This window comes from Leuresthes tenuis, unplaced genomic scaffold, assembly GCF_036924035.1.
Source record: "Leuresthes tenuis unplaced genomic scaffold, fLeuTen1.0.hap1 SCAF_24, whole genome shotgun sequence".
NCBI lineage: Eukaryota > Metazoa > Chordata > Actinopteri > Atheriniformes > Atherinopsidae > Leuresthes > Leuresthes tenuis.
Window position 1 is genome coordinate 15,229,051 of NW_027325378.1, and position 19,967 is coordinate 15,249,017.

At 38.3% G+C, this 19,967-nt stretch overlaps 1 protein-coding gene across 3 annotated transcripts; it reads left to right on the top strand.

The window, feature by feature from the left end:
- Positions 1-59: 59 nt before the first annotated feature.
- hnf4g (hepatocyte nuclear factor 4, gamma) lies at positions 60-14,661 on the top strand. 3 transcript variants are annotated; one of them, XM_072378422.1, is made up of 11 exons: positions 60-261; positions 6,361-6,526; positions 6,874-6,968; positions 7,675-7,781; positions 7,917-8,066; positions 8,437-8,524; positions 8,936-9,088; positions 10,474-10,523; positions 10,648-10,834; positions 11,772-11,891; positions 12,219-14,660. In XM_072378422.1, the coding sequence occupies exons 1-11, from the start codon at positions 231-233 to the stop codon at positions 12,338-12,340; spliced, it is 1,269 nt and encodes a 422-aa protein (XP_072234523.1). In that variant the 5' UTR covers positions 60-230; the 3' UTR covers positions 12,341-14,660. The 3 variants fall into 3 exon arrangements, with proteins under 3 accessions (XP_072234523.1, XP_072234524.1, XP_072234522.1); XM_072378423.1 differs by lacking the exon at positions 60-261 and adding an exon at positions 275-3,335 and having other exon boundaries at positions 12,219-14,661; XM_072378421.1 differs by lacking the exon at positions 60-261 and having other exon boundaries at positions 3,371-6,526.
- Positions 14,662-19,967: the final 5,306 nt, after the last annotated feature.

Below are 19,967 nucleotides of genomic sequence, written 5' to 3' on the forward strand. Positions count from 1 at the left end.
TTACTGTTTAACATCCCCACCCTAGTTTGAGTTTGTTTAGTAAATCGATCTAATGACAGGGCTATGTCGGCGCCAAAGTGTTGCTTCATGAATTATAGGCCACTCACGTCTCCAACCTTCCATTTTAATGTTCTTGAACACCTTTACCATTTTCCAATGCTCAGTATCGTTTAGCCCAATGGCACAGTGAGGGCTGATCACTGTCGGAGGACAGCGGTACACCTGGTTAAATGCACATACCACACGGAAACAGGATTACAGGTGAGGCAAAGACTTTTTTAAAATATATGTACTGCTTTTGATATGCATTGCATATTGCATATGCATAATATTCATAATGAAATCTGAAGGAGTAAAAAGTCGAGTCGTGTCGAGGTTGTCAGAGAGAAAGTGAAGCTTACCTTAATCAGTTTTTGGGGAAGTTTGTTAACAAGTTCCCCATAATCACGTGGTTTTGTATCTTAGTGGTAATGGTGGGGCTCCTCGTTCACAGTTGCTGCTTTACAGTTTATCATGTAGCATCGACGAAAGAAAAGAGATAAGAAAGAGTCACTTTGCCACGAATGCTGTGCAGTAAAGATCACGTGATAACCTGTTTCATCTACACAAGGACGTAAACACGGGCAACAGATTGTTCTGTTCACATCGTTTTCAATCAATATATAAGACAACTAATAACCACAGCCCCAGGTGAAAGAGGTTCAGACACTTTCTATGACTGCACAAATGTACCAATTTTAATCACGAGTCCACTACGGTTTACTTTGAATAAATTATAACAAGATTGAGACATTCAGAAAGCTATTGATTGACTTTTGAAGCTGTAATAGGTGATGCTGTGTCGGAGTTGGTAATGTTAAATCTGTGTGTGCTGTTTATGGTCCAAAGACACATGGGATTTACTTCAACTAAGGAAATTATTTGCTATAAATAGTTCTCAACCTTCATTTTATTGCTATAGAGGGGAAGTAGACGATTTGAAAAGATCTTTTCATGTTCTTATTAACTTGAAAAAAACAATATCTAAGCAAATATAAAGTTAATGAAGTAGAGCTTTTGAAGTGAATAGTATGCTGCTGAACTGTGTACCTTTTACTGTTGTCTGGGTTTCAGGAAGTAGGGCTTTACAAGAGTGACTTTAGTGACTGATCATCATCTGTGACTATTAAAACCTGTAGTCTAAATAGAGATGGCAGTATTATGGCTAGTTCACACAGAGATTGCTTCTTAACATGGATTTTATGGCTGCAGAGAGCGTCTGGTTGGTAGGCAGAAACAGCATTTCTCAGTTATGTCCTGGAAGAAGTCATAATACCTGTTTCTATGAATGTGTTAACCCTGCTTTTTATGCAAGTCTCTTAAAATGGGATTCAGCTGTAAAATTCTTTACATTATCCTTTATGCTGGTGGTTTAGTATGTTTTGTGAGCTGTACAACAATAACTATCTAAGAGGAGTAAAAAAATGTAATCAACCTCCCTGTTTTGAATATTCTTTTTTCATCCATATAAATGCAGAAGAATTTCTTATGGACAGAAGAAAATGAAAAGCATTTTCCCTTACAGTGATAATGACCAGATGCATGTTGTCTTTGCACTTATAAATGAGGGCGCTTTTTGTATGTTTAACCAATTTAATCACATGATGACCTCTTACAAAACAACCATGCACAACCTCACCTTAACTCCTGTCTTCATACTTCATACATGTTCATTGTATAGCCTCTGATTCATCTTGACTGCTTCTACAGCCACAGGGTCAGTGTATGAGGAGAATGACAACATAACTGTAAAGAGTAAATTCTTCTCCACTCAATAAGAACTTGATGAGTCAGGAGGCCTGACCTTACTGCCTGGTTAAAATGTAATCTCTATTACTTCTCTTACTCCCCACCCTCAACCTCCCTTTTCCCTCTGTCTCTTATCCAATTTATTTCAGCCTCCTGTGTTAACTAATGTATATTATCAACCTCTTCAATGCTAACTGCCTTTTCTCTTTATGCGCAGTAAGTAATCTGTTGTGACGTGCATTCTGATGCCATGCAGCCACAGTGACTACATAGTATTCCAGTGCATGCACAAAACTCTTCTGCTTTTCTGATTGGCCTTCTCATTACTTATATAGGGCATCAAATATTCCGTAATACAAATTGATTCCTGTCAAACCACACAATACGGTTTAGTGCATTGCAACCCTTGATAAAAGACAGGTGGGTGCGGAAATTTACCTATATATCACAAGGGTTATTTAAAGTATTTCTATAACATCCTTGCCCCAAAAGAGGAAGGTGGTGGGGTATACTCTTCTTGTGATTACTACATTTGAAATCCTCTTCCTCTCTTCCTTTTTTCTCATGAAATTCAAGCTATTTATTCAGCTCGAGAGCTGATACTAAAAACCCAAAGATCTGAAAATATTCGGTAATTACATTAGATCATGCCTCAGTCATGTTAGGTATTCTGTCAGCAGTTATTAGTTAAATATAAGATATTTCAGTTGTAGTCTGGTTGATTAGATGGTTTTTGAAACGCTTTTATTACAATGTTAATTGATTAAGAAATATGTGGAACAAATTGTTAGAAGGAGTGTGTGTGTGCATGTGTGTGCGTGCAGAAGTTAAAGCAAGTTATCAGAGTTGTCTAATTCACATTGTGCCTTTATAGACTATATCTGCTGAGATGGTGGTACTATTACTCCAGTATTGATTAGATTAGGAATCTTGAGACACACTTCACACACACACACACACACACCAGAGACACATTCATAAATGTATATGAGAGCAAACTTCTTTCAAGCATAAACATGAATATGTGTACTCACAATCTCACAGACTGGTTTGTACACATGCACGAAATGCACAAGCTGTCCTGAAAATTATCTCAGAAAGGATTTATCTCAGAAAAAAGAACTGCAAAAAATGGACAAAGAAAAAGGGAAATATATTCTTTATCACTATCTATTCATCCTTGCGATAAGTGTGAGGGAAAAGGACAGATAAGTAAGGTGTAAATAGGTGAGAAGTCTTAGCCCCAGCGCCGCCCTTCTCTGTGTTCATGGCCCAATCAGACTGGGTTATAGATCTGTTATGCCAAAGATCTCCCTTGTCGTATCAGTGAGATGAAACAGAGACAGTAAGAAAAAAAAAGAGAAAGAATGACAGAAGAGTGAAAAGAGAAGAGAAGAAATAAGAGAAGAGAAGAGGAATGAAGTACCCTCCTGTTCTTCAAAGTAAATCTCTATTAGATATGGAGGTAGCTAACTACTGCGAAGGCCTGGATCCATCATACAGCACACTAGGCTTTGAGAATGCAGAGGTGCTATATGCTGGAGGAGGTAAGTGTTCACATGGACACCTACACGCAAGCCCATAAAAAGCCACAAAAGACACATTTTTGAATAAATCACATCTACACACACACGATCTTCATAAGCACTGATACTGTACATACGTGCATGGTAAGAAAACAGCTCACAATTCACACGTTAAAGTGAGTAACTGATGTGTAGAGAGAAAAAGCAGGAGCCTTGGTTTGTGTATTTTAAAATGAATAGCCTTTCTGTTAAAATGGTGTGTCTTGGTAGGAGGTAGATTTGACCCAGAGTGAGACCAAGAAGTGTGATAATATGAGAAGACATGCACTGCTATTTACACAAAGGGGAGAGACTTATTTCCTACATACCATGACTTATAAACCTGGACTAAGTGATGGGTTAACGCTTGATATTCTAATACAGGTACAGGACAATGGTGCTTGGATCCAGCTTAAAAATTGTGGGAGATAAATTCTATTTGATTATTGTGTGGAAATGTGTGAAAAAGTATATGAGGAAATCTGTGGTTATGAGGGACAGAAAAGTGTAGCAGTAGAATCTGTACTTTTACTCAAGAAAACATTTCCAAACTGCACTGTGAAACTACTATAACAGTTCAAACAGTTTAAATGATTTGATTAGTAAAACATAAACTAATCACCCTAAGACAGAAAGTTAGATATGAAACAGTTTAAAGAGCATTGTGTTATTGCTCTTTATGGAGCTCTCAGGTAACTTTTATCAAGGTCTCAGACCTTAATTAGCTTGTTAGGACTCTGGCTTGTTGACAACCATCGGGGATACAAATTCCAAAGCTTCTTAAATATGTTGACTCCTCAAATCCTAACCCAACAAGCATCATCAGCAACATAGTTGATGCCTCAAAAGCAGGAAAAGACAAATGACAAAAAAAAGCACATTTGTAGAGCTATTTCATCAGTTTAAGAAATGGCAATCAGAAAGAATAGCAGACTCTAAAGAGATGGTGCACTGTACAGAGTGTGCAGAGACACCTGCATAAACACGATTTTCATGGGAGACTCAATGAAATAAAAGTTTTCCTGCGTCTGACCACCTAATCTAATGTCAAAACTAGCTTGAAACTAGCTTGATGACGCTCAATGAAATGAAAAGATCATCTCTTTATCGTTAAACACAGGGTTGTATGAATCATCCTTTAAGCTTGAATTTCTTAAAGTGGTACAGGTAACATTTCCCTTGTTGAAGAAAGAATAGGTCAAATAATGACAATTTATAGAAGCAAACATCACAGTGTCAGTGAAACAGCTTCTATTATGGCACAATAATCCTAAAGATCAAAAATTCACAGTGGGATACCTCAAAAGACACAAGCTGGATGTTTTGCCATGGCCCTCGTAGTTCCAAACCTAAACACCACTGACAATCAGCAGACAGACTTAAAAATAGCTTTGCATGTGAGACAGGCCAAGAATCCTGCAAAACTACATTACAAGAAGATTTGGTGAAAATGCCTCAAACAACAAAACAAACAAGACTCTAAGCAGCCTGCAAAAAATGTGAGAAGCTGTGATACTTGGAAGAGCAGCTGTTACTCAGTACCAACCAGGTTAGATTCAGAAATTTCATTTGCTTGTCATTTTGAAACTGAAAACTATTGAAATAAGTGGTTTTGCTTGAAATTTCAAAACATATGTTGTCCCTCATGTCTTTAACCACGAAGAGCAATGGGAATAGATGATTCTAAAGTAGAAAAATCAACAGCAACATTCTGTGTTTTAACACCATCACATTAAACAACATGCAGTTATGTCAGCCTCATGTTAATTCAACAAAAACATTGTTGCATGTGAATTGAAATGGGAAGGGAATCAGGTTGCCTCTTCAAACATTTCCAAAAACAGACTCTTTCAAAATGACTTTCAGGGAATCATTGCTCAAACTTTTACATGTAATGATACACACAGCAAGGGTATCAAAAACTGTAATTTACTAAGTGAAAAACATATTTAGCTAATTATAATCGCTGCGATGCAGTAGAGTTTAAGTAAGAAGAAGTTGAAGATATGTGTCATAAACATAGTTTACTGAAGAGCAAACACCCACCCTAGTGATACGCTGATGTCACATCAGCACTTGAACAGAGAATTAGTCAAACATTAACACATCTCATGTTGGTACAGCCTGCTATGGGACTAAGGGAGACATGTTTAGAGGGAATGTTAACCTATCTGAGCAGATGCAAACTGAGCTTTCACATTTAGAACACGGCCATGTTGTGTTGCACTGGTTTGGTTTGCCAGAACAATAAATATGCAATATGATAATTATGTTGTTAATTATAGTGGCAATACTGCAGCTGGTGATAATAATAGTGATTATTGTGACAGTAAAGAGATAAAATAAACACATTGGCAGTGACGTTGCATGTTGCTGATCATTTAACCGCTATGCATTCTTCTTCTTGATGTCTAGGTCAATAAATCAAACACACAGATTTGACTTTGCAGTTATCTTCAACAATACACTGCCACTAGAGTAACATTAATACTAGGATTAACATAAACTGTTTAGCAGTTGGTGAATTTAAATACTGATGTAAAGAAATAGATCTTAGAAATTAATGATCAGTTACCCTAAATGACAGATCACTAATGAACTAAAACAATTATTTGCCACCACTTGAGAGGCACTATGAGGAAAAGACATTGCAGCTGTCAGCAGTGCATTATTTAGCACCTTTAAGATCTGATGTAAGAACATAAAGGTAAATGAAGACTTTTAATATGTCAGCTATTTATTTTCAAACATGCTTGCATGCTAAAAAGTTTTCACACTGACTACAATTCAAGTTCATAGCCAATTTGACAGTTTTGCATGGAGAAATGTTCCTTGTAGTACAGTAGATCATAGTTACCTTCTGATGGATAGGTTATTGAAAAGATTGCGTCTTTTTGTTGGCATATTTCTATCTTTCCCAGGTGCTCAATATACAGATGTATGACAGTGCTCTTGTGTGTGAACATGCAAGTGTACTTACCTGTGTGTGTATTAATGTGTGATTCAGACAGTATGCCGACAGAACCGAGCCACTCTGGTCCGGATGGGCTCAGCAGTAACTGTGCAATCTGCGGGGACAAAGCTACAGGAAAACACTACGGGGCGTCCAGCTGCGATGGCTGTAAAGGCTTCTTTAGACGCTCCATACGCAAGAGCCACGTGTACACCTGCAGGTACATACAAACAAAAATATGATGTGTGCACGCAATGAGACACACACACACACACATTTGTAAAAAAATGCATCAACACAACTCAAGACCCGACTAGGGACATAACATTTACATCTCTTTAAGTGTGTGCTTGTGTTTGGATATTGTACATGTACATGCATGAGTGTGCACATTCGCATGCATTGACATGTATATGCACATCTTTGAAATTTCCCAGATAGTTTGAGAACTCTCTTTCAGTACAGACATCATGCTTTGGCACATCTTGTTACATTTCCTCATGTCACGGGGAATTAGCTCTTGCTCTGGAAAGCCATACAATATTATCATGTGTTTGTCATATGAAGGTTCAACAGACAGTGCATCGTGGATAAAGATAAGAGGAACCAGTGTCGTTTCTGCAGACTCAACAAATGCTTCAGAGCTGGCATGAAGAAAGAAGGTAAGACAGAAAGTAGTGTACTCAAAATAATCCCACCTCCTTAGCAAAGAGATAAAAAATACACAAAAGTGTATCTCATTTATAACAGTATGTACAGATTTAAATCATATACACTTGTTATTCAGTACATTTAAATGCCTCCGTGAAGCTTATTTCTTTTTTTGCCACTGAAACAAAGACATGGGTTAAACTAGTGGCACTAAAGGAAAAACTGTTGTCATAGAATCTAAACACTTCTTCAAGATAGTCGAAATGGACTTGACCATAAAAGAAGTGATTATTCAGTATATGTGTTTGTGTGTGTGTATTTATGAGGGGTATAACCTTGGCACAGAGATTTATGACACGTAATGATGCGCTATTCAAACATGTTGTTCTGGACTGCAACTGGTTAACGTTTTACTCCTCTTTGCTGATGATAGCTTGTATGGCTATGTTCCTAAATATTAACTTTCCTTGTGTCTGTTGTTATCATTTTCATTTAGGACTTTTCCCCCTAACCTCTTAACACTGATGAATACTAACCTGAGTTGATTCTTTAAATCTCAAGCACAGAGACTTCACTTCAATATTAGTATGTCTAAGGGCATACTTCAGTTTGAAACTGTGCTGATTTTTGTTCTTTGCTCCCTCTGATTTCTTCTACTGTTTCTCTGTCACACACAATAAACATACACATAAAATAACTGTTGCTTTTATATCTTAGCTGTACAGAATGAGAGAGATCGTATCAGCTCCCGAAGAAGTATCCCTGACTCCCATGACCTGCCACCCATTACTATTTTGGCACAGGCAGAATCATTATCCCAACAGGTATCAATCTCCTTATGAATTTCTTCCTTTAAAATGCATGTACTGTGGCCTATGGTTGTGTGTCAGCTGGTGTAATCTTCATCAGTCAACATGTCATGTGTTACTGAATTGTAATTTTTCTTCCTCTTCCTGCAGATCACTACCCCAGTTGGACTAGCAGATATATCAGAGCTGAAGTCAGCCACAGTGGGGGACATCTGTGATTCTATGAGGCAGCAGTTGTTAGTGTTGGTAGAATGGGCCAAGTATATTCCTGCCTTTGGAGAGTTGCCGTTAGATGACCAGGTAACAGGTCATGGCATAGATCTGTGACTCTGCTTTTGCTTGCATATCGTCATATTTGTATGTGTTTATGTGTAGCTTTTGTAGGCTGGCTTGTGTGCTTTGTGAGCTAACAAAGCTTTTTCTAATCAAAGGACATTCTAGTTTGAATTGGAAAAGGTCCCTCTCAGTAAAGTCAACTTGAAAAACAGAATATTTGAAAAAAATACATATCAAGTTGCATGTAATTTCAAGCATACTTACTGAATCTAAAAAAAAAGAGTGCATTACAGGACAAATGGCATTTTTGTCAGGTATGTCAGGGCTAAAAGAGACATTGTTGCACTGTTTGTCTTCTTAGGTTAACTGTGTATGTGTTTGTGTGTGTCCTCAGGTGAGCTTACTCAGGGCTCATGCAGGGGAACACCTCTTGCTTGGAGTTGCCAAAAGGTCAATGGCATTCAAGGACTTCCTGCTTTTAGGTAGAAACTGACCCCTGGAATGACATCTTATTTCTGTGTGGTGTAATCATGTGGGTCAGCACTGGTGTGTGAAGACTGAGAATGATTAACTAAAGCTTTCTGTTTCTTTGTGACCTCAAAGGTGTCTTTTATATGACATTATTCATTGCTAGGACATATACTAACATCACAATGTAAATACAGTTCTCCACAACAAACACTCAAGCATACGTTCTACATTACTGTACTTCTTAAGACCTTGTCCAAAACTGTTTACCGAAGCTTAGCCTAAAACCTTTAAATAGGTCCTCAGAAGGCTACAACTATTCCGCATGCACACACAAGTGCCGCACCTCATACACACCCATATTCCTCTCTGTCCCAGCCCACTATTCTCCACACTGCCACTAACTATGTTCACTGTGTCTGCAGGTAATGGCTGTGTGATACACAGGAACAGCACTGAACCGGAGATTTGCAGAGTAGCCAACAGAGTCTTAGATGAGCTCGTCCAACCCTTTCAAGATATTCAAATAGATGAAAATGAGTATGCAGCGCTCAAGGCAATTGTCTTCTTTGACCCAGGTAAGGAATAAAAAGTCCATTAACTTAGCAGCCATCAAGTGATTGCGGAAGTACATTTTTTCTAACATATGCTGGTAGCCACACTTTACTCTTCACTGGGAAAGAGGATACAGCCTATTGTGAGACTGCTGGACTCTCTCCAGAACATGATCATATGAGAAGCCATCTTTTTAGGCTTCAAGCTAAACAATCACCATCTTATTGTGGTAGCTGCAGATGTTTTACGTAACAACAGTCAATGGTGGCTCTGAGAGAGTTTAGCATGTTGGCTGCAATAGCATCAGCTACATCAGTGATGGGGAGCGTTTCTTCATTTAAAGAATGAATAACAGAATTTGGTTTTGCCAGAAGTTTTAATTACCACATGATCAGTTGCCTGAAAGCTATACTCTACAGTCATTAGTTGTCCAACTTTCAGGCAAACAACTGATAATGACCTGGGTAGAAGAAATGTACACTCAGCTAAATAGGTCAACTGGGAAATTGTGACTAAGTTGCTTTTCTAGAGCTTTTTTTTCTTCCCCTTTTTTGTTACAGATGAGTTGCCTAAAGACTGGTGACCTGTCCAGGTTGTACCATTGCCTCCTGCCCTGTTTCACCTGGGATAGGCCTGATTAAATCATATGCACACCCACAGCCTAACTGAGCCAGTGTTAACACTTAGATTTCTGAAAAACAAATCCTTTCCAAATGATTCAGCGTAACAAACCATTTCATGCATCAGGTTCAGTAGGTGTGAAACTAGATGTCAATATATCATACGCGCTGAATCTTTAAGTTCAGGATCATTTTTTATTTCATTAATATTGGTTATAATCCTGGTACACAACTTTACAACATATTATTTGCTGGTGGAGTTACACATTCAGAATAATTACAATACCATTAAGTAAAGAGAATTATGAAAAGTAAATGTGCTGCAAAAAAACACTGTTTTTATAGATGGTTTTACTAAAACGCCATTATTTTAAAAACTGATCCAAAACTCAATGTTATTTTTGTCCAGACCATTCTTTCCCAACATGTCCTGGCCACATTCTCACCCACAGCTCAGTTAATCTGTGGGTGTCCACATGATTTAATCAGGCCTATCCCAGCTGAAACTGGAGGGATTGGGACATAGTAATGTCCTGTCCCCTCTGCCAAGAGTGACCACTCCCTGACTTAATTTTGTGCTACACAAGCCCCTTTTGTATTTCCTTCACTAAAGCCCCTCATTATGCCTCTGTGCCTCTGTTTGACCATTATCATTTCACCGATTCTACCCATTTCCTAAATTCCACACCCGATCTTTCTGTTTTTTTTCTCTGTCCTTCCATCCTGTAATCCGTCCCTCCCAACCTCCACACACCACCTTCTTCCGTACTTTGCTTTCCAATCTGCAGATGCAAAGTCTTTGCGGGATCCCTCGAAGATTAAGGCCATGCGTCTGCAGGTCGGTCAATCATCAACCCACACTATGCATTTAAGATCACATTATTAAGCATTTTATCATCAAAGTCAACAAGCACTAATGTGTAGTTTGCTTAAAGTGCTTGGCCTTGTGTGTGTGTCCGCAGGTACAGATGAGTCTGGAAGACTACATAAATGACCGTCAGTATGACTCCAGAGGTCGTTTTGGTGAGCTCTTACTCCTGCTGCCCACGTTGCAGAGCATCACCTGGCAGATGATCGAACAGCTCCAGTTCATTAAGCTGTGCGGCCTGGCCAAGATAGACAACCTGCTGCACGAGATGCTGCTGGGAGGTGAGACTGGCCAGTGTTTGTGCTTGCAATTCTGTATACAAATAGGGTGACCTTTAACAACACAACTGCTCAGAAGTGAATGGAGCAAACTGTATGAGGCATTGTTAAAATAAAAAGTAAACAAGCTCAGCAAAGTTTTCTAGGGTATATGCAAAATCTAAAAAGTTAAAGAATGTGTAAAAAGATGGTGTAACTTTCACTAGTCCACTTATAGATAAGGTAAAGCCAAAATAAACTGTCCTGGGTATATGGTGTGCTGCTAAGGAGATCTGCACACAAACCTAAATGTGTATAAATAATAAAGTCTGAAGTTAATGCTAGAATGCATCAAATATATTCTCAGGAGAGCCATGACAGGCAATTCAAGCATAAGATGAGGTGTGAAAAAAAGTAAAAAGTCATATCCAAACGTGTCCCACAGGTTTCACCATACATGCTAAAAAAACCTTCCGAGCTATGACAACTTGTCTCAGATGACAGTGTACAGAAAGAGCTGCATTTTTATAACATCTTGTCAGAATGTGGGACTAACACACACAAAACAGCAACAACATCAAAACCCTATGCTACTCAAATATTGGTTAGACAATATTATATTTAGCAATGTAGCTGATAGGGATGAGGTTTATTCCTAACAGTTTGAAACCAAACCACTGGCTCACCAAACCAGACAATTAAAAAAAGGAAATGATGGGATGTCTCTAAATCGCTTTCATGTGTTTAAAACTGTGGATTGTGTCACATTCTTGACATGAACTGATACAACACATTCACTTGCAGAATGAGAGACACCGACATACAAACCGGCTTAGTCCAGCGTACTGTTGTCAGGATTGCTTATGTGTCAGCATAAATTAATTAAAACATCTTGCCGTTTAAAACAGCTTCCTACTGACTGATAATAACTGTAGTGTGTCTACCTGTGTTATGTTTTCAGGACTAACAACGGAGCCCACGCACCTGCAGCACCCAGCACACACCCAACTGGCCCAGAACCCTGTGACAGGACACACACTGGTCATTAGCACTATGCCTGTTGTTCACACTCCACAGATAGGTAAGATCTCCTCAGAAATTAAATGAAAATGCCAAAAACATGCATCCAGTCACTTAGTCAAGCAAAAGAGAAGCATCAAATTTCAATAAAGAGTTATCCATTTTAAGACAATGCCACAAACGTGTGTTCGAGGTGTTGAAACAAATGATGTCATTGTAAAATTTCAAATAATTGTAAGGTATTGACCATACTGTCCACATTTTAAAACAATAAATAGTGCATTTATATGTTCTAATACACTATGCGGTGAAAACTTTGCCACTCACTTTTTGTTCATGTTCAGATAAGTACACTAAATTGTTCCTGTCACTGTTTCTCTTCCTGCAGCCTCACCAGACACTCCAATCCCTTCGCCCCCTCAAGGTCCTGTCACAGAGATGTACAAACACTTTTCCCAGCCTCTTTGTCCAGCAGCCAGCCCATCGCCGTCCACACAGACGGACCCCTGACTTCTTGCTGCGCTATGTCAAAGACCTGACGTGGGATTACTTTCTTGCCCTGTTCATTATCCCAGTATAAAAATTATGAAAGCACTCTCTGTTCAGTATGCGTGGTTATATTTTACCCAGCTTCTTCCCCCCGTGGCTGCTTCTGTAGCTGCAATAACAGCCTAAGAATGATCAATGCAGCTATGTGTAGCAATTGTGGGGCTCCCTCCAACAGGCGCTAACTAAGATTTTACACAATTTTCAACTGTCTTGGTACCAGAGAAAGCAGTTTGCAGTTAAGATGTGTGCGCGGTTCATATGGCGTAGTGCAACTTAAGGAATCATAACTGTGTTACAAGCAGCACGGGCCACATCGTTTCTCTAGTCATCACACAGCAGGAGGACAGATGTGTGTGTCTGCAGTGATGGCACAACCGTAACTTTACTAACATTACTGAAATATTCCAACATGAGAGCAGAATTATGTGTTTTTGGCACAAGTTGAAGAGAAAAATCATCTGGAGTAATATAGCTGTCTCCAGGATGAGCCCTGAGCTCTATCACAGACATACAAAATTTTAAAAGTCTGAGTAAAAGTAATCTGCATTAATTCTTTTTACATCACATTTATTATCAGACAGATTTTTTTTTTCTTTTACAACTGTGAGTTCTTCTTATAAATATTTGCTTTAAGTCCCACCCTTGTGCCAAGAACAAATAAAGCACTCTGGCACGTGAGGCCTTAAGTTTGCTCCGATGATTTGAAAAACATGGAGGAATAAGGCGCTGCCACACTGATCTGTTACCTGCAGTCGTCTCTGAATCAAGCTGGCCCTACCCTGTTGGTCTGGCTTGATCTCACCCATAAATAAATATGAGCTCAGAGCTACATGTTAACTAGTGAAGATACAAGCTTGCTGTACAACATTGTATCACGAAGAAGAAATCAAATTGCACTGCTTTGTGAAGATATGACAGGGCACCCCAGTTGGTTTCAGCAGATTTCTGTCTGCAAACTAACTGCTTAGCAGAAGATGATACTCACACTTCTGTATTATTTCAGCACGCCTGGCACAAGGTGGACTCCTTGATGATTCCACACAAGATTATGGATCACTGAACTAGCACATTTTAAGACTCATACTTCTCTCTAAATCATATGTTTTTTAAAATATATGAATAAATAAAGGTGGATATTTTACATGTGTATTGTACTTTCAGACATAAATGTGTAATATGAAGAAGAATAGAAAACCATAAAGTTTAAATATATATACATATATGTATATACATATATATTTGAGCTATTGTTAACTTAAACAACTGTGGTCCAATCAGCTGCCTGTTCATTTTACCACTTGCAGTCTGCTTATAGTGATGTATAGTAATATTAGATGGGGTGGGTACTTTTCATTTTGGGACTGCTTTATAGATGAACAGCACAAAATTATATAGAAAAAATTAATTGCTGGTCTAACCCATTTCCGTTTGTACATGCAACACTTCTCTAGATTTAGACCTTTGCCTTTCTCTATGCAAATATCCTACAGGTTATCAGATGTGTGTGTAGGGTGTCACGTCAGTATGGCACATTATCATGCACATGAAGCTCACTGACACAAAAACCTTGGTTTGCTTGAATTGTACATCTTCTTTGTTCATTTGGCGGTCACATGCAAACACGTTTTCAGCCCTGATGGTAATTTCATGTGAGGAGTTTATCACTTGTCAAATGGCGATTTCTGAAAAAACAAGTAAATGTACAACATTTTGTGTGATCACAAGTTTCAGGAAAACAGCAATAAAACAAACAAACAAAAAAGAAAATTAGTAGCCAACTGTGTAAAATGTGACAACTACAAAAAAAATGCACGGTTTCATCTTCCTGTATTAGAAGGATCTACAAGCTCTACATCTAAACCTACAAACTGATCTAAGATCAGCTATTTAGTTTAACAAAATCTAATTTCTTCTTTTCATCAGAACTTTTTAAAAATATATATTTTTAACTATGGCTCACTATGGAAAACTAAGTACTTCACAAAAAATATGTGGAGTTTTAATTTGATACTGAGCCATGGATATATTTACTTATCCTGAGCAGCTTATCTCCTATACATATGGTAACTATGATAAAGGATACATGTATTTATACATATAGAAAGAGTGAAAGAGATGTCGTTTCTTGAATTAACTGAATTTGTGCTAATGATGTGTACATTTCTTAATTCATTATCCAATTAAAACAATTAAATATCTCTGTCTATATATGTAATGTTTTGTGTGTATGTATTCATTCATGATGTTGTTGTGATAAGGATAGAAGAAGGTAACCAAAGTTGAAATGGGAAAAGAGATTCCTTTTCAATCCTATTGTTGCCATTTGTTAAATAGGAAAAAAAAATCAACTATATATTTTCTTTTCTTTCATATTTGATTCTGAAAGGAAAAGCGAAGGATGACAGAAAGATGATGATAAAGTGACAGAAATGTCACTTTATCAAAAAGGTCACATGCAGTAATGCTACGTGTGGTTTGTCCGTTACTTCCCTCATGGCAGTCACCATACTTCACCATAGCTCCGTTGGTTCTGGATATACACTTCCTATCCAAAGATTTATTCGCATGCAGTTGAGACTCCACACTGCCTGATGAAGCTGTTCATATAAAATCAAACTAGTTTTCCTCATTGCCCATCTGAGAAAACACATTTTGCTACGAACACTGAAACCAAAGTAGAATGAAAAATGGTTACTTACGCTGAAACTGAGCGGCTGACTGTACTTTTAAAATGTGGTTTTTTTTTTATGTCCATCCCCAACGCAATCATTTTCTTTGGGTTTATGTATACGTGTGAGTGTTTGCGTGCAGTAGATGAGATCGGGGGATAAAGCTGAGAGCTCTTATTCTCTGTATATTGTTGTGTGACTCACAGAAAACACTCAGGTTATTTATGGCAGAGGAGATGATGTTGTCTAGAATCAACATGGCCAAATCCTTCTATCAACTCCATAATGGACAAGCTACCTGGCTTAGGTCAAAACAACACCACCTAAGAACCACCTAGAAAGATGTGTGTAAGTGCATATACAGTATGTGTGTATGCTCCTACTCGCAATTTATTTATAATCTGAGCAGGTGCATGTGCGTACATTCTCGTATGTGTGTTTTTGGAAGTGCGTACATGTGTGTGTGTATCCAGGGAGCTTTAATCAAAGGCCTATAGTGAGAGATGGGGGGGCCTTGTCTCTCTTTTTTTCTGAGATAAAACTGAGTGTTAGCATGCCAGTCACATATCTCATCTGAGACGCTCCGCTCTTCTCCACACACCTTGCTGCGGCCCACACTGACAGCACGCTATTACACACCAGTATGATGCTCGCTCCACCTGAGGAGGATGACAAGGGGAAGAGATAGTGGGTTGGAGGAACAAAGGATGGACAGGAATATGAAATGTTTTGTTTTTTTTCATGTTTAGTTGCATATCCGTTTGACTAGATGAGGGCTGTGTCTTCCTAAATGTTTCTCGTCTCAAAAGTAGCTAAGACGTGAGTATGTATGCGGTGTGTTTTTTCCACCTGTGGTTAATTTTGAGGCACTTATTTGTTAGGTAACACTTCTCTAAAATGATTGACTTCTAACCTGAAATAGCTAAATGAAGATATTGCTAATATTGTGAAAATTAACATCCAAAAGTAGGAGTACAGATATTATAAGGGTGCAAATTCTATTGCTTTTTGCACAGATTTAATGTAATATTATTCAATCATAGAAGCAATAAACAATTTGCAATATTTTAAACCTGGATAGCAGTTATTTCTCCTTCTATCTCCATTTATTAAAGGAGTAAGAATCCCTCCATCATATACCCACTTTTTTCTCAGAAGCACTAGAGGGCAGTATAAGTCTATTGTTTCCTGACATATGGCTCTTTAATGGCTCTTATTTATGAGCAGTGCTCTTCCTCTGTATTCTTAAGTGAAAATCATTTCTAAAAATGAATAAATGTTTTTTTTTTTAAAAATACTTTTAATGAGATACCAGTGGCATGAACATCCCTCATATACGTGCAACTTTTAAGATGGCACATTCTTCAATCTTTTTTTTTTAAACAAATGCAGGAAACATTCTGAAATGTGTTTGATTACATATGCTTTGCTATGTATTTCATTATTTAGGTGGTCCCACCTGCAGCTCAACACAGTAATTAAAGTAAAAAACAACAACATTGAAATGATTTAAACAACAAAGATGATTTTATTGTGAAGCATGTTTCAATTTTTGCTCCAAAAAGTGTTACAAAAATATATTTTTTGCAAAATATTGCAAAAAATATTGGTTCTGCACCATGCAGGGAACCGGTGGTTCAGTTTGAGATGATTGGCATGTGACGGCGACCCCAGATTACAGCCAAAGATTGCAGACTATCATTCCTCACCAGTGCATTTACCCATAATTCCCTTCTGTCTCTAACATATCCAATGATTCCTTCTTTTCTAGGAGACAAGGTGAGGCGGTGTGAATCTCTGCCTGTACCTCTGGAATGAATTTCCTGAGTGATTTTCTGTGTCTTTGTCCTGCGACTGCATGTGTGTGTTGAATGCATGTGCGGTTTATGATTATACCACAGGATGGGTGAAGGAAAGGAAAATACACCGACAGCTTCATTTTCAAAGCTGAGTTCACATAAAGCAGAGGGATTAAAGCAAGCAGGAGGGTAAAGGTTCACCTCGGCCTTCAATGACAGCTTTCCCTCCCTCTGTCTACCTTTCCCTGTCTCCCTGCTTTTTAAGTCTCCACATTAATTTGTTGTCTTCCACTTTAACCATCTCCTTCTCTGTTTAGGTCACCCTTTTTGTGTTGTTAGTGCTCTTTTTGCCTACAGACATAATCCACATGGAGCAAGAAAAAAAATGCTTACTGAACTGTTGGTTATATACGCAGTGATTTACATAGGTGCAGGGAGCTGAGGTGCACTCTACATCATGTTGATGGGGAACAGGTTAGAGCAATGAAATTAGGGGTTAGGGCCATTCAGTGATGCATATGTGTGTGTGTTTGTTGGGGTACATTAGGGAAATGAAAAGAGGTGGACCACTGATGGGTTCTGAGATGCAGACTTGTTCGAATAAAGGAATATAAAAAGGACAGGAGACAGAGGGGATGACAGGGTGGATGATAAGATGAGTAGCAGTAATGAAAATGGTCCTGTGTACCCCGAGATTACACAGGGAATGAGATTGGAGAGAAAGAGGGAGGGGGAGAGGCAGCAGGAGGAGGGGTGTACTGTAGAGGAAGGAACTGGGTTGCAGGGATTTTGAGGGGGAGTGAAAAAATTGAGAAATATGGATACTCATATATGATGAACCATAGTGAAAGTCAACTGGAACAGACATGGTGTGTTGGTGTGAGAGGAAAAAATGGGAGAGAAAAGAGAAGTGAAGAAGAGGTATTACAACTCAGGACGATGCAGCCCCACTCTGAATGATAAGTGTCTGGCACACTCCGGGTTATGGGAAGTTCACACAAACAAATGACTCCCATTTGCCAGAGGCGAGGGACACAATTGAGAAAGAAGGGACGCAAAAGAAAAGAAAGGAAGGGAGAAGGAGGCAGAGGACTGAACGCTGGAGCCACAATTTCAGATAACACCATCTGCATTGAGGAAATTCTTACCATTTTGCTCATCTAATGTTGTCACAGGCAGCAGACATTAAAGCACCTTCAGTCCAAAGAATATTAGGAATCCTGTAGAGAGATACAGTGGAAGTCTAGACATGGTACCTTAAATTACAGGAGGCCTATGGACCTTGGTCAATAATACTAAATGTATTGCAAATTGTTGCACGTAGGTGGGCTATGTTTTGCACGATGAGAGGTGATATCAAAAGGTAATAAAAGTGCATGAATAACGCCCTTATTCATACACTAAGCAGCATGGATTCAAAGCCAGGCATGGCTGGATGCCTCTCTTTGAAAATGCCTTTTTAACCAAGACTCTTCATATTTTCATTCTAACCAAACAGAGAGAGATTTTTTCCCTCTTACTCCCACTGCGTAGGTTAAAGGTGGTTTCAATCAGATGCTCTAGGTTTTGGTTTAAATGACAATCTCCAAAGGACCCTTTTTAAGAACACTTTTTGAGTTGTGATAGCTTTGTTTTGGTAGAACTTAATGTACTAACTAGTTCAGCGATACAGTTTGTGCCGACAGCTTATTAACAAGCTCACAATGTCAGTGGCAGAAATGGTGGGACTATTTTCTATAACTTTTTTTTGTACTCATCTTAGTTTAACATATCAACATTTGCTAAGAAGCTGAGGTTGAGAGGAAAAAATGTCTTTGTTAGCTGTTATCGCATTTTGAGATTTCACATCAAACTAAGCATTAGTTGCTAAGACATTTCATGCTAAATGTCATGGTGCCGCTACAGGAAATTCTGTGACATGTTCTTGTGAATATCTATTTTTAGGTCTCATCAAAGTGGCTGACAAGTTGTGATTCCAACATTGTTATCCATACCACCATGGAACTAAAATACAATATATAGTTTCTTTCAAAAAATTGTGTGGAAAATTGTGTGATGACTGGCAAACGGTAGAAAAACTGTGAAATTTGAAAAATATTCAACCTCAGTCTCTAAAGCATCATCATCAAATCTGGTTATTGGCTCCGAGAATAAAGCAGCAAGGTGTTTTGACCATTTTCATGTTCAGCGGTGAGGGAAAAATCCATCAGAGTGGAGGCAGAGGTGACAATTTCTCCAGTGGCACTTGCATCAAGAGTCCATAATGTGATACTGCTGTCATAGGACAAGTTGTTTCTTGAGTATTCTGTGATCATCACTTTTTCTCAAGTGTGCAAGCCTGGTTTTTCTTTGTTTTTATTTATTAATTTTGTTGCGTTGTATGTGTCATTGCTCTCTTCACATAATAATACTCCAAAAACTATGTGATGCAACAGGTTCAGGAACATTCTCTAGATGTTTTCAAGGGGATCTGCAGAATATAGGAAGTTGCTAAAAAAATTATGTGTAGATAACACAGTGTGTATACTGAGAGGAGAAACACTGTCACAAAATACTGTAGAGAACGCATGAATTGCCAAATGCTTCAGCAGACATGGCTACTGGTCAACAATGGCACACTGAGGAAAATCAGTGTGCCTCAGAGCATTTCTGAGCAAATTAGGTTTAATCAAGAAAATAAAATAAGATCTAAATGCACCTGAGGAAGCTCAGTAAAATTAGACAATAGCCACTTTTATCTCCAGTTCACAAGACTGTTGAGTCTTCATTTTGAATTTTATCATCAGAAACAAACCAAGTGTAAATAATTTGTCTTTCATGGAAGAGGCGAGGCGTTTCATTTTCCAAAACAGCTCCGGATCTAATTATTTTACCTCGAAATTAGAACTGAGCTCACTTTAAAAGGTACAAAGGAATTCACTGTAAGCGTGTAATTAATTTTATATTACTATTTACCTTTATGTCAGTTAATTATGATTTCTATAGATGTGTGCTTCACACACAGACACACATTACCTTAAAATGATGATAGTGGTAAAAAAGGAAAAGTGTGAATTTTACACACATGACTTCCTGTCCTAATCAAGAGCTTTCTCAGCTCCTATCTGAGAGATACACATG

Bases quoted from the DNA above. Each gene is read 5' to 3' on its own strand.
- hnf4g (XM_072378423.1), top strand. From the start codon at position 3,206: ATGAAGTACCCTCCTGTTCTTCAAAGTAAATCTCTATTAGATATGGAG. The intron at 8,525-8,935 runs GTAGAAACTGAC...CTGTGTCTGCAG, and splicing joins CAAGGACTTCCTGCTTTTAG to GTAATGGCTGTGTGATACAC. The intron at 9,089-10,473 runs GTAAGGAATAAA...TCCAATCTGCAG, and splicing joins AATTGTCTTCTTTGACCCAG to ATGCAAAGTCTTTGCGGGAT.